Raw genomic sequence first — 11,740 nt, 5'->3', positions numbered from 1 at the left:
ATATTCTTTGTCCATTCCAGCTATCACACCAATTATTTTACTAATTTCAATGCAGGCCTATTATTAGTTATGGGAGCACTGTAAATTGAATAATGAAGGAATATATAAGCCAAAATACAATTAATAAATTCTCATTACACTTAGTCCGAATATCCATAAGTGAATGACAGATATGTTCAACTGCCTATCTATCTGGTGAGTTCCTTTTCACTACCTATACAAACCGTCTAATTCAACAAATGGCTGTGAGACAACAAAGTTCAAAAAGATAGTGCTCACATAGGCTGTTTTTGCCATTTTTGTATGTACAAAATGAAACTAGTAAGTTATTGGGGTGAGCTACTAACATAAGAGTCTCTATAATGAGTAGGCCTACTTTTAATTTTAACATTTTAAGTACATTTTGCTACTAATACGTCTGTACTTTTACTTGAGTAAAATGTTGAATAGCGGACCTGAATGTATGGGTTGGTATTTCTATTTTTACTTCTGAATACTTCCACCACTAATGTACAGTATCTTACCATGAACCTTAGAACATAGAAAGTAGTAAGCCTATACACTGTCAGCCATGTTGTTGTTTGCTAATTCTCACTAAAGCTTTTTAAAAGAGCTATATGCAAGTTTTTGCTATTGCTAAATAACTAACGTTTATTCACTAGTCTAGAAGAAACATTGAGAGTTCAGTATCAAGATCCATTCCTCTACTTGCCAGGAGCTGTCTCCAGTGGTGGAAAACAATGCCAATGTCAGCTCTTCTTTTGCTTCCATTTACTATTCACTGCAGCATCTAGTTTAACCTTAGGCCCTGTTCTGACCTGGCATTAACATGTGTCTCAATTGACCACTTGTGATTGTCCTTCAATGTGTGTGTTCACACTGCTGATGGAATGTGGACACACGTGGCCCAGACCACCTCTGAATGTGGTCTGAATGATCGGATCTCAAATGCATCCTCAATGCATCTTGGATGCGTTCACATCGGAGGTTAATGCTAGGTCTGATCAGGGGCTTAGTTCAGCAGAGAGGATGAAGAAGTAGCCCTGCTCAGAGGGCGTATTCTAACCTCTTGTCTTGTAAATGCAACAATGGCTGAAGCTCTTGGCAAGTGACCATTATCACCACCATGACCACCACCCCCTCCCAGCAAGAAACAATGTTTGATAGCAGAGAAAATGTACATATAGCACCTTTAAAGCATGTTTGTCTTCACAGAACCCACAGATGTGACCAACAGAAGCTATATGTAAACTACTGCAACAATCATTTCCTCCACAAGATGTGAGCTGTTTGCTGAAGACTGATGCTGCTACTTGATTCATTATATCATTTTTACAACATGTTAAAGAACATAGCATATACTTAACAACTAAAACTTATTTAAGCCAACTTCACCGGCATGATAACCTGTCTCGCTTGTATTGCCATCTAGTGTTAAGTCAGTGCACACACTGTGAAATGGCCCAGGTTTGTTTAACTGTACAGAGCAGTGTATGTAACCAGTCCATATAAAACTGCTGCACCCATGTCCTGAAATAATTCATATATGTTAGTTTTAGAAATCTGAGCAGAAACCATTAAAAAAACATTATCCTAAACTTTACTATTGAATAATACTGTTAATATTTATAGAGCATTTTTCCAAACCCTTGTTTCCTGAGTTGACTGAGTCAAATGAAGTAAAATTAAAACTATTTTAAAATCAAATGGAGACTTAATAGTACTCAAAAGACATCAACTGGTCTAGATTAAAACACGTAAATCAAATCCCACCAATACAGAGTAGCATTCTGTTTGTTTGGTTTTTTTTGTTTTGTTTTTGTGTTTTTTTGACAGACTAACTAACTGTAGTATTTTTTGGTTTGGGATATTTGTTCATAGAACCATATACATAGATTTAACTGAAACCTCAAATGAATGTAAATGTAAACCAAGATCTGATCAATATAGGATGAAAATGTAATATTTACATATAAGATATCAGCCAGAGGCCAACTTAAATAATTTTTCACATGGGGAGGATGGGGAAGATGGGAGAGGAACTATGAACTATGGAAAATTATCTTGCTTCGTGAACAGTACTGATAAGCAGCTTGATTACATTTTTTCTTGTGGTTCGTAGCATTTGAATTTGAGGATCACTTACTCTAGCAGGGGTATATTTAATTTACTACAAGAGTGTAATTTTATGCACGGCTCACACAGCAAATACCTTCCTTAAAGGGGTCAAAGTCTGTGTACAGCCATTAGGGAGTACAACTGCATGTGAGAAAAGTTGTATAAAGCTGTTTGTGGCTCCAGCGGGAGCTGTGTGAAACCTGATAAATGGAAGTGGTTTCACATAGATGATCTTTCAATACTAAGCTAAGTGGTGCTTAAGTATGGTGACTAGTATTTTCATTTTGTATAAAACAAACACAATTATAAACATAGACAACATTTGGAGGTCAAAGTTCACATAAAACAAAATCAAATGACTTTAAGAAAGTGCATCACCAGGGCAGCATATATGAATATTAAAATCACCAATAATACAGACTCGGTCATAATCCTGCATGCTGACTGAAGCCCGGTGTGCAGGCTGAGAATACGGCTGAAGCGCTCAGCTCCATGACCAAAGGTGGGAATGGGGCCAGAAAGAAAAACAGACTTTCCACAGTCCTTTAAAACATTAAAAAGGACATTAAAATCATTTTTGCTGCACTCAGACTCCCCATGGGATGTGTCGTTGCAGCACGATTCTTGTGATGGAGCTTGGGAGTGAGGGCAGTAAATTAAGAAATTTGTCCAAAATGACTGGGACTGTGGAACCAGGAAAACAGCGTGTGACAGCGTTAATATAGCGGATATCCCTGACTGATAAAACATGCAGCATTTCACTGCAGACGTTAAAGAGTCAATCTTTTTCCTCAAGAGGTTTCCTGTGAAAGGTTTCCTGAGGAAAAAGATGGACTCTTTTTTAACTGCTGATGTAAACACATTGTACATTGTAGCATTTGCAGAACTGACAATGCCAAAGGAAAAGGAAACATGAGCAAGGTGTGGTCACAAGAACAAGTTTTCGCAGGATGTCAATTTTCTATCACATACCCCTGAACTGAGCAGCTGAGAACGAGCGTCGCTGAGGACGTCAAGTATTTTAGTTGAAACTTATTTTATGAGAGAGAAAAATACATAAGGTAGGTGAAACTTAGAACAACCACTATCCTACTGAGAGACAGTTATGTCTGATTGATTCTATAGTGCAAACAAACGTAATGGAATTTCATAAGCTGCAATTACACCTACAGTAAACAGTGGCTTTATGGAGGTAGTTGTGTGAATATTTGTTTGTTCAGGAGATGGTTCTCAGGTCAGATCAGTCTGTAAAAAATTTCCCAAGGCAACAGAAGTTAAAAAAATTCGTGTACAAAATCTGACAGACACTCTCTATAGATTTTCATTTTTCATTCATGACAGTATCAGTGGGGGTGACGAAAACATTCACAATACCACTTGTAATATTACTTGATGCATCTCGAAAATCTTTATTTTCATGATTATATCTTTATTGTTCCATTTATGCAGAATTGAATATGTCACTGAAAAGCATCAGCTCTAGACTGAGGAGTCTAATGGAAAAGAGCCCTCTTGGATCAAATACTGTTTTTGGTTTCATCCTCATTGGCTTGGAGAAGTTACTGGAGATGGAGTTTGCATGTCCTTGTGATTCCAACCGCAATGTTCGACTTGTGGTTTCATTATTCATTAATCCTGCCTTACTGGCCTTTGTGCTGATGATAAGAATCCAGGGATGTAAGTGTGAGGGTAAAACATCTTGGAAACAGTGGATAAAACTTGTGCTTTCCAGCCTTGTTCCCCCCTTTTTGTGGTGGATCCTCCTGCTTTTGGATGGCCAGTACATTGCCTGTGCAAAGTCATCCCAGTCAGGAAGGTTTGTAGTGGTGGACAATGCTTCTCGACAGAAATTGTGCACACCGTACAACGGCAACTCATCACAAGAGTTGATCAACACCCAGAAAACCTATGCCCATTCTCAGGTAAGCACCAGCCTGATGCCTCATATGTGAAAAATAACACATTTCTACAAAATTTGTTAACACTTGTGATAAAAATTTTATTCCCCTTGTCTTTTTCTCTCTTTATTTTTCGACCTATGGTTGCGGTTTAGGAAGCTGGAATGTGGGCTATGATCTCTATCACCATAATATCAGTTATATTAATGTTAATCGAACCTTGCAACAAGACCCAGGGAAACGTACCCCCTCAAGAGAACCAACGTCAGGATCTTGAAGCTTCAAAAAATGAGGACAACAGTGGTTCTTTGATCAGTGCCTCTCCTTCTGGTGGCCTTCAACTTGGACAAATTGCAGAACAGTAGGCCTTCTAGAAAACAAAACAGATACAACTTCAAAAATGGACGAGGCTGGAGGATTTGATCTGATCATACGATCAAAAGTAAAAATCATGGCTAAACCTTTGAATAACTTTTGATTGGCAGTTTCACATGGTCATGTTGATGGCAGTAAGTCATTGGGCTGTTATGGTAAAATAAAATAAACATTGTGTCTCCAAGCATGTCTAAGTATGGCTAATTCATATGTCAGGCTGCATAACGCAAACCATACTTCCATATGTGTTAATATTGTATAAATAAACTTTATTGTTTAAATAAACAAATATATTGTGTAACTAAATAAGTTCTGGAATGAGAGAGCTACACCACGTGGCTGTTAATTAAGAAGACATGTTTTGTTTTGAGCTTTTCAGGATTCAGAATGAAGTTTAGCTCTTTAATAGCTGCTTTCACAACAAACTAAAATAGTAGAATTGTAAAGATGATTTCTGTATCTGTCTCATTTTGTAAACTATGCTTAACTCCATGCAAAAACTGTCAATATAAAGTTTCCTGTAACCAGTCTGAGTAAATGTTTTGTATTACATTGTTTTATCAGCCAGTTGTTGTTGACATTTTTGACATATTTGTATGTATTTCTCTCATCTTATTTTAAGTTCTGTAATAACAATTAATCATTTTTCTCTTTATGATTTGTGCCTATGAAATTCATTTGTTTGCCCCTTTTACCTCACTTTTGCAGTCACTAAGAATACTGCAGTTCTGTATCACTCAGTGTTCACTGTGTAGGTAGGTAGGTAGGTAGGTAGATAGATAGATAGATAGATAGATAGATAGATAGATAGATAGATAGATAGATTGATAGATTGATAGATAGATAGATACTTACTTTATTTATCCCCTAGGGAAATATTCATGTGTGTTAATAATGAAAATCGATAATTATTAAATTAGTCCACTTCCTTTGACTGAGATGTTACAGCCTGATGGCATCCAAGTAAGAATGGCCCGGTGGAGCATGTAAAGGACGGTATCACCCACTTGTAACAGAAAAATCATATTCTGCACTTTGTGTAACCTGGTTTGGGCTTTGTGTGGCCTGGTTTTGTATATCCATGAACGTGAATTTGCTTCACATGTATGCTCCTTATCTGGTACTGTTCGGTATAAACTAGGGAGTAGTTTATCTTTGAACAGATCAAAAAGGTGAACCTATTAACAAAGAATAGACACCCAGAAAAAACAAAATTATAAGTAAAAATATACATATAATGCAACAAGGAAAGTAGTTAATACATGTAGAATAAGACAAATGAAAAACTGAAAATGGAGACACAATGTACAAACAAAATACAATATGAAAATAACATTAATGCCATGGCACATTAAATACATAAAAAAATAAAATAAAATAGTAAAAATATTTACTTCCTATCATGTTTGTTTCATTTTACACAATTTAAAAATGAGTTTAATTTCATAGCGCTTCACTTATAGAGAGATAAATATTCATATGGTGCTTTCCTTGTCCGTCATAGTCCACAGTATTCATTTGTAGAAAGCAAATGTTTATCACTTTTATCATCAAAAAGCATGCTGTTGTATGTTGTGATTCATGTATTGAATGTGCATAAATATGTGAAACAGAAAGGGGAAGAAAGTTAGTCTTTTTTCTTTACTGCAGACATTTCCATGGTTTCCATGTTTTTTCAGTAGGAGGAAGTGCAATCAACACACCAGCAAAGACGTGTCTATTGAACACACATCATTATAACACACTACGTGCTATGATGGAGCCTACTCTCCCCAAAATACCACATGGTCCTATGGCAGGGGTGTCCAAAGTTTTTTTAGTGAGGGCCAAACACAGAAAAATAAACAAAGGGCCGGGCCACACACTAGAGGTGAGATATTGACCGATGAATACCGTGTGTATTTCTAACTCACCTATAATGTGAAGAACATTGCACTCAGTGGGAGCAGTGATGCTGTCCTTTGGATTGAAGGATGGCTGACATGTCAGGAGAAAGTTTGGTGGTTGAGACACGAAGGACTTCACAGAGATGGCTATCAGTCATTCTGGTTCTCAGTCTGCTTTTGTTCTGATTTAACAGAGAAAATGTTTGTTCACATATGTATGTTGAGCCGAACAGGCTCATCATTCATTTTGCGTGGCGTCTCATCAGAGGAAACTTGGCATTATCCAAACTCTGATAGAAGTCAGGGAGGGAGAGAAGCTGATGTTGACTCTTCAGAGAATCATCACATTGCATTTCAATCAGTTCTAACTGCAGACTCTCTTCCACTTCTTCTGCATCCACCAGGAAGGGGGTCGAGAACAGCTTGATTTGTTTTTCAATGACAGAAAAATCTTGGAAACGCTGGTTGAATTCTGTCACGAGAGATGCAATCACAGACACATATTTCTCCTTTTTAGCAGAAAGGTCGGCCTTTGGAAAAGCAGACTTGATTTCAGACAGCGCAGGGAAGTGTGCAGCATTAAAGCTTCGTAGTTGTGTCTCAAACAGGCGGAGCTTTACACAGAAGGCTTTCATGTGCGCATACAGGTGTGGCACCAGCTGTTCTTTGCATTGTAGGTTCTTGTTCAGTGTATGCAGATGAGTAAGATCAACTAAAAATGCCAGGTGTGCCAGTCACAGAGGGTCACTCAGTTCATGAAGAGGTCGGCCCTTCTCTTTCAAAAACTGGTCGATTTCTGACCTCAGCGAATAAAACCGCTACAGCACAGAGCTGAGCCAGCGCACATCAGAGTGGTATTCTGTATCCTGTATTTTGTTAGCACGAAAAAAAAGCTGTTGTTGAGCGTGCAGGCTAGCTGCCATTTGCTTGACTTTCTGTGTTTGTTCGGCACCAGTGTACGATGTGTAGCTCTGATGTTTGGTCTCATAGTGCCGACGGAGATTATACTCTTTAATCACAGCAACATCTTCATTGCAAATCAAACAGACACACTTTCCGTTGATTTCTTTCAAGAAATATTCATTTTCCCACCGTGTTTGAAATCTTCTACACTCACTTGCTATTTTGCGTTTCTTCGGTGCTGTCATTTCTGGTGACTCGCGGTAAAAGTTTTTCTTTGCTTAATTTTGTTTAGTGGAGAAGCACCGTTTCCGTGGCTGGCTCCATCTAGTGTTGAAACTGAGAAGTGCAACAGAGTTGAGCTCAAGCTTCTTGTGCGGGCCATATTCAATTATATTGTATATTTCAGAGTATTTGCTGCGGGCCAATAAAAACTGGACCGCGCGGCCGTAGTTTGGACACCCCTGTCCTATGGTAATAATGGGCTAAGCTCTGTGCACGCACTGAGGAGCCATTTGGCTATTACATACACAGCAAACGAGGTGTGGCTCATATTTCTTGTACCTGACACCGACCACCGCTCCCTATGTATGGTTGGATCGCCTTTCTGCCTTGATGGCTAATACTTTGTCTGTGCAATTGACTAAGACTGGAACATGCACATTTTGTTACTAGTTGACAAAACTTACCCTGAAATGATGCACACCAACCACACGACAATACACTCATCAGAAAACTCATGGCTCAATTCACAAAGACAAATGATATATTAATTTAATTATATATGTTATATTATTTTTTTATGTAGGCTTTTTTGCTTATGCTATGCTGAATATAAATAGTGGAAACGAAAACTACGAAAAACCTGCCACATTAAACTTTCCACACCTCATAGTGTCGTCATTCTCAAGATACTGAATAAAAAAAATCCTTTCCTTGTCTGTCATAGTCCACGGTATTCATTTGTAAAAAGCAAATGTTTATCACTTTTACCATCAAAAAGCATGCTGCTGTATGTTGTGATTCATGTATTGAATGTGCATAAATATGGGAACGGGAAAGGGGAAGAAAGTTAGTCTTTTTTCTTTACTGCAGGCATTTCCATGGTTTTTCAGTAGGAGGAAGTGCAATCAACACGCCAGCAAAGACGTGTCCATTGAACACACATCATTATAACACTTTACGTGCTATGATGGAGCCTACTCTCCCCAAAATACCGTATGGTCCTGTGGTATGATGGGGTAATCTCTGTGCAACACTGAGAGCATTTGCATGTTAATACACCAGCAAATATGTGTCTATTGAACACACATACACAAAAATGTTGGAAATGCTTTAGGTCTGTGTATTGTTGACAAAATATAGTGTTTAGTGTTGTAATATAGGCCTATTTTTTCAAGTGCTATGCTTAATAATAAATAGGAGATTTTTCTTTCACATATCTAGATCTTGTGATGCATTTCTTTTCTTATATGGTATTCTAGCTGCTTGTTTGCATTAACAGTAAACTCTTGTTAAACTTGACAATATGAGTGAAAAAGCTGCTGTTTAAAATGTTTTAAGTCAACGCGTACAATTTCTTCTTCTGAACCGACCAGCATGTTATCTTGATGAATATCAGCTGTTCTTGTAAACCTTTGTCTTAGTTTGGTCTATTCATGTCTTAACTGCTTAAGTAGGAGTTTTGAGCTCAAAAATCTAGTTCAGCTTAATAAAAAACTTTAAGTTGTGTAAAGCTTTGTCTTGTTTATTTGATTGAAATTTATGATTAATTTGATTGAACTCCTTTAGTAATGCTTTCAAATTTAAACATCTATTTCAACACAACCTCTGTGGCCTGTTGTCTGTTTGGGTTCTCTCAGGTTGAAGAGTTAGGTCCTTTGTTTCACATGCAGAACTTGCACCGCTCTCATCATTGTTAAATACTGTTTTTCATATTATGGAAAGAAAACAACATGGATTCACCTTCACATGTATTAAAGACACACAGCTCCATCCGGTCTGTAACTATGAGAAGTCTCTGAGTTTTAACTCTCAAGCATGTCGATGCTGGGAGGTCTGGTTAATAAAGTAATATAGTGAAATAACATTCAAGCTTCATATTACCAAGTGTCACTAAAAATCTTTTGCTGCCTTGTGTTTATCAGTCAGTTGCACCACAACACAACGACACTTACAACACACACACACACACACACACACACACACACACACACACACGCACACACAGGTCAACACCACACATTTGATCAATCACTGACATGATACTGTAGTTAGTGACTTGCAGCAAAATCTGGAGATTTTTTCACGGTACGTTCATCCTGGACAGCTACTTATCATACATCTCTATAAAGTCTCTATCTAGGGTGCATGAAAACCAAACTCTAACAGCAAAGGCATCAGTTTAAACATGAATCAAATGCTTCATTGTCAAAGCTAATGTATAGTGTACGGAAGAGCCCACAGGTTACTGCAGCAATCACACCCTCCACTTTGACTGTCACCCAGGATATAATTAAATCTATACGGCATGAAAAGGTTTTAGAAAAAACATCCCTACGTCATCTTCTTATTTTGCACATAAATAAGTGATCCTAATAATATGAAATCATATGAGCAAGCATTTGGGTTTTAGACGTACAACCCAGTCATCCTGTTGTAGTAGATCATTTACCAATTTTATTTATAAGCGTGGTTGTTTTTCAGTGTTAAATTACTTTTCAGATTGGAACAACATAAACAAAAAAACTACTTGATGAGGACAACAGAGGAGTCACCGGTTAACAAACAATAACGAAAGTAAACTCCCACACAAGAACCAAAGCAGAGGATAAAAGGGGGAAAACTGCTTGAGACAGTTTCTCTTCTTCTTCAAAGAGCACATTTCTCAAGGTTGTCTCAAGTTCAATTATAAGGTTGGTTAAAACTTTAATCTTACTTTACAGATACAGTTATAGTTGATTGGTTCCAGGTTTTTGAAAGTCTTTAGAAATCCTTGAAAATCTTAAAATTAGTCTACAGTAACACTTTAAACTTCAATTTAGTCTCAAATTATACAAAGTTTATATTTTTCTAGATCTTTTTTTCTTTATTCAATTGAAAAGGTGAAAATAAATCTTTTTTAACAATGAAAACATTTTATTTTTAAATATGAATTAGTTCAATCTATTTCTTGCTGTGTGAAAATCCAATAATCTCATTGTATTACTGACATCAGCTTTTTTATATCACTTTATGACAAACGTGTGTGTAAAGGTGTTTTTGCACTCTTTCATGGTCTTTGTGTAATTTCCTCAATCCCCTGACAGAACATTATGCTGCCACCTACTGCACAAACTCTAATCTGTAGACACACTGGTTAATCTGAGTATCTTAAACTGTCAGTAGAGTTACATTCTGTTAAATTCTTGTGTTATCAGTGTAAGTTATCAAAAAGGTGAACCTATTAACAAATAATATAAACCCAGAAAACCCCAAAAAATATAAGTAAAAATATAAATATAATGGAACAAGGAAAGTAGTTAATACATGTGAAATAAGACAAATGAAAAACTGAAAATGGAGACACAATGTACAAACAAAATACAATATGAAAATAACATAATGCCATGGCACATCTTTAAAATAAGATAGTAAAAGTATTTACTTCCTCTCATGTTTGTTTTATTTTACACAATTAAAAAATGAGATTAACTTCATAGAGCTTCACTTATAGAGAGATTAAATGTTCATATGGTGCAAATATATGTTGCTAATTTTGACCATCCACCAAAATGAGTCTTTGTCTGACTCTTCCATTGAGGGAGAAAAGTCATTGAAGCACAAATAAAGTCCAAATTCTTGATTGGAGTGGGGGGTGGGGGTGGGGGGTTTGAGGCAGTAGTTTATGTATCCACTCTAGTTCTAATTATAGGTGTTTTCTCTCACTTTACATCTGCACTTGTCTTTTCTGTGCAGGACTCATTATGGGAGGAGGAGAGGTTATGACAAAGGTGGTATCAAGAATCAGTGAGGAGCTCGGACACAGTCCTATTGTGTCAAACATGGTTTTTGCCTTCATCCTGGCTCTTGTAGAGAAGATAGTGGAAGTGGAATTTGCCTGCCCTTGCGACCCAAAGTGGAACTCTCTGTTTGCAGCTGCATTTTTTGTAATTCCTGCCTGTATAGCTTTTCTGCTGATGATGGCGATCTATAGAAACTGTAATTCAACAGAAGATAAAAATTTTTTCTACAGCTTTCTCCCTCCCGTGGTATGGTTGGATCTCCTTTTCCTTGATGGCCAATACTTTGTCTGTGCAATGACAGACTGGACAGGCACATTTTTTACTGTTGATAAAACTTACCTGAAATGGTGCACACCAACCAACACGACAATACACTCATCAGAAGAACTCATGGCTAAATCACACAGACTGTTTGTTTTGTCTCAGGTGAGAAAAATATATTTTGTCTAAGCACAACGTCATTAATTAATTTGTAATGCAGGAGCATCAGTAATACTGTAATATAACCTGATGTTATATGACAGTACATCTAGATTCTGTGTCTTACTAAACTATCTGT

At 37.1% G+C, this 11,740-nt stretch overlaps 1 protein-coding gene across 1 annotated transcript; it reads left to right on the top strand.

The window, feature by feature from the left end:
• The first annotated feature begins 3,092 nt into the window (after positions 1-3,092).
• LOC111229823 lies at positions 3,093-5,017 on the top strand. The gene is made up of 3 exons (XM_022756295.1): positions 3,093-3,179; positions 3,568-4,040; positions 4,172-5,017. Exons 2-3 carry the CDS (start codon positions 3,576-3,578, stop codon positions 4,379-4,381), a joined length of 675 nt encoding a protein of 224 aa, XP_022612016.1. The 5' UTR covers positions 3,093-3,179; positions 3,568-3,575; the 3' UTR covers positions 4,382-5,017.
• The last annotated feature ends 6,723 nt before the right edge of the window (positions 5,018-11,740 follow it).

This window comes from Seriola dumerili, unplaced genomic scaffold (genome assembly GCF_002260705.1).
Source record: "Seriola dumerili isolate Sdu_G_001 unplaced genomic scaffold, Sdu_1.0 BDQW01000242.1, whole genome shotgun sequence".
Classification (NCBI taxonomy): domain Eukaryota; kingdom Metazoa; phylum Chordata; class Actinopteri; order Carangiformes; family Carangidae; genus Seriola; species Seriola dumerili.
The sequence above is the reverse complement of the archived record's forward strand: the minus strand, read 5'-3'. Positions and strand labels throughout refer to the sequence as shown.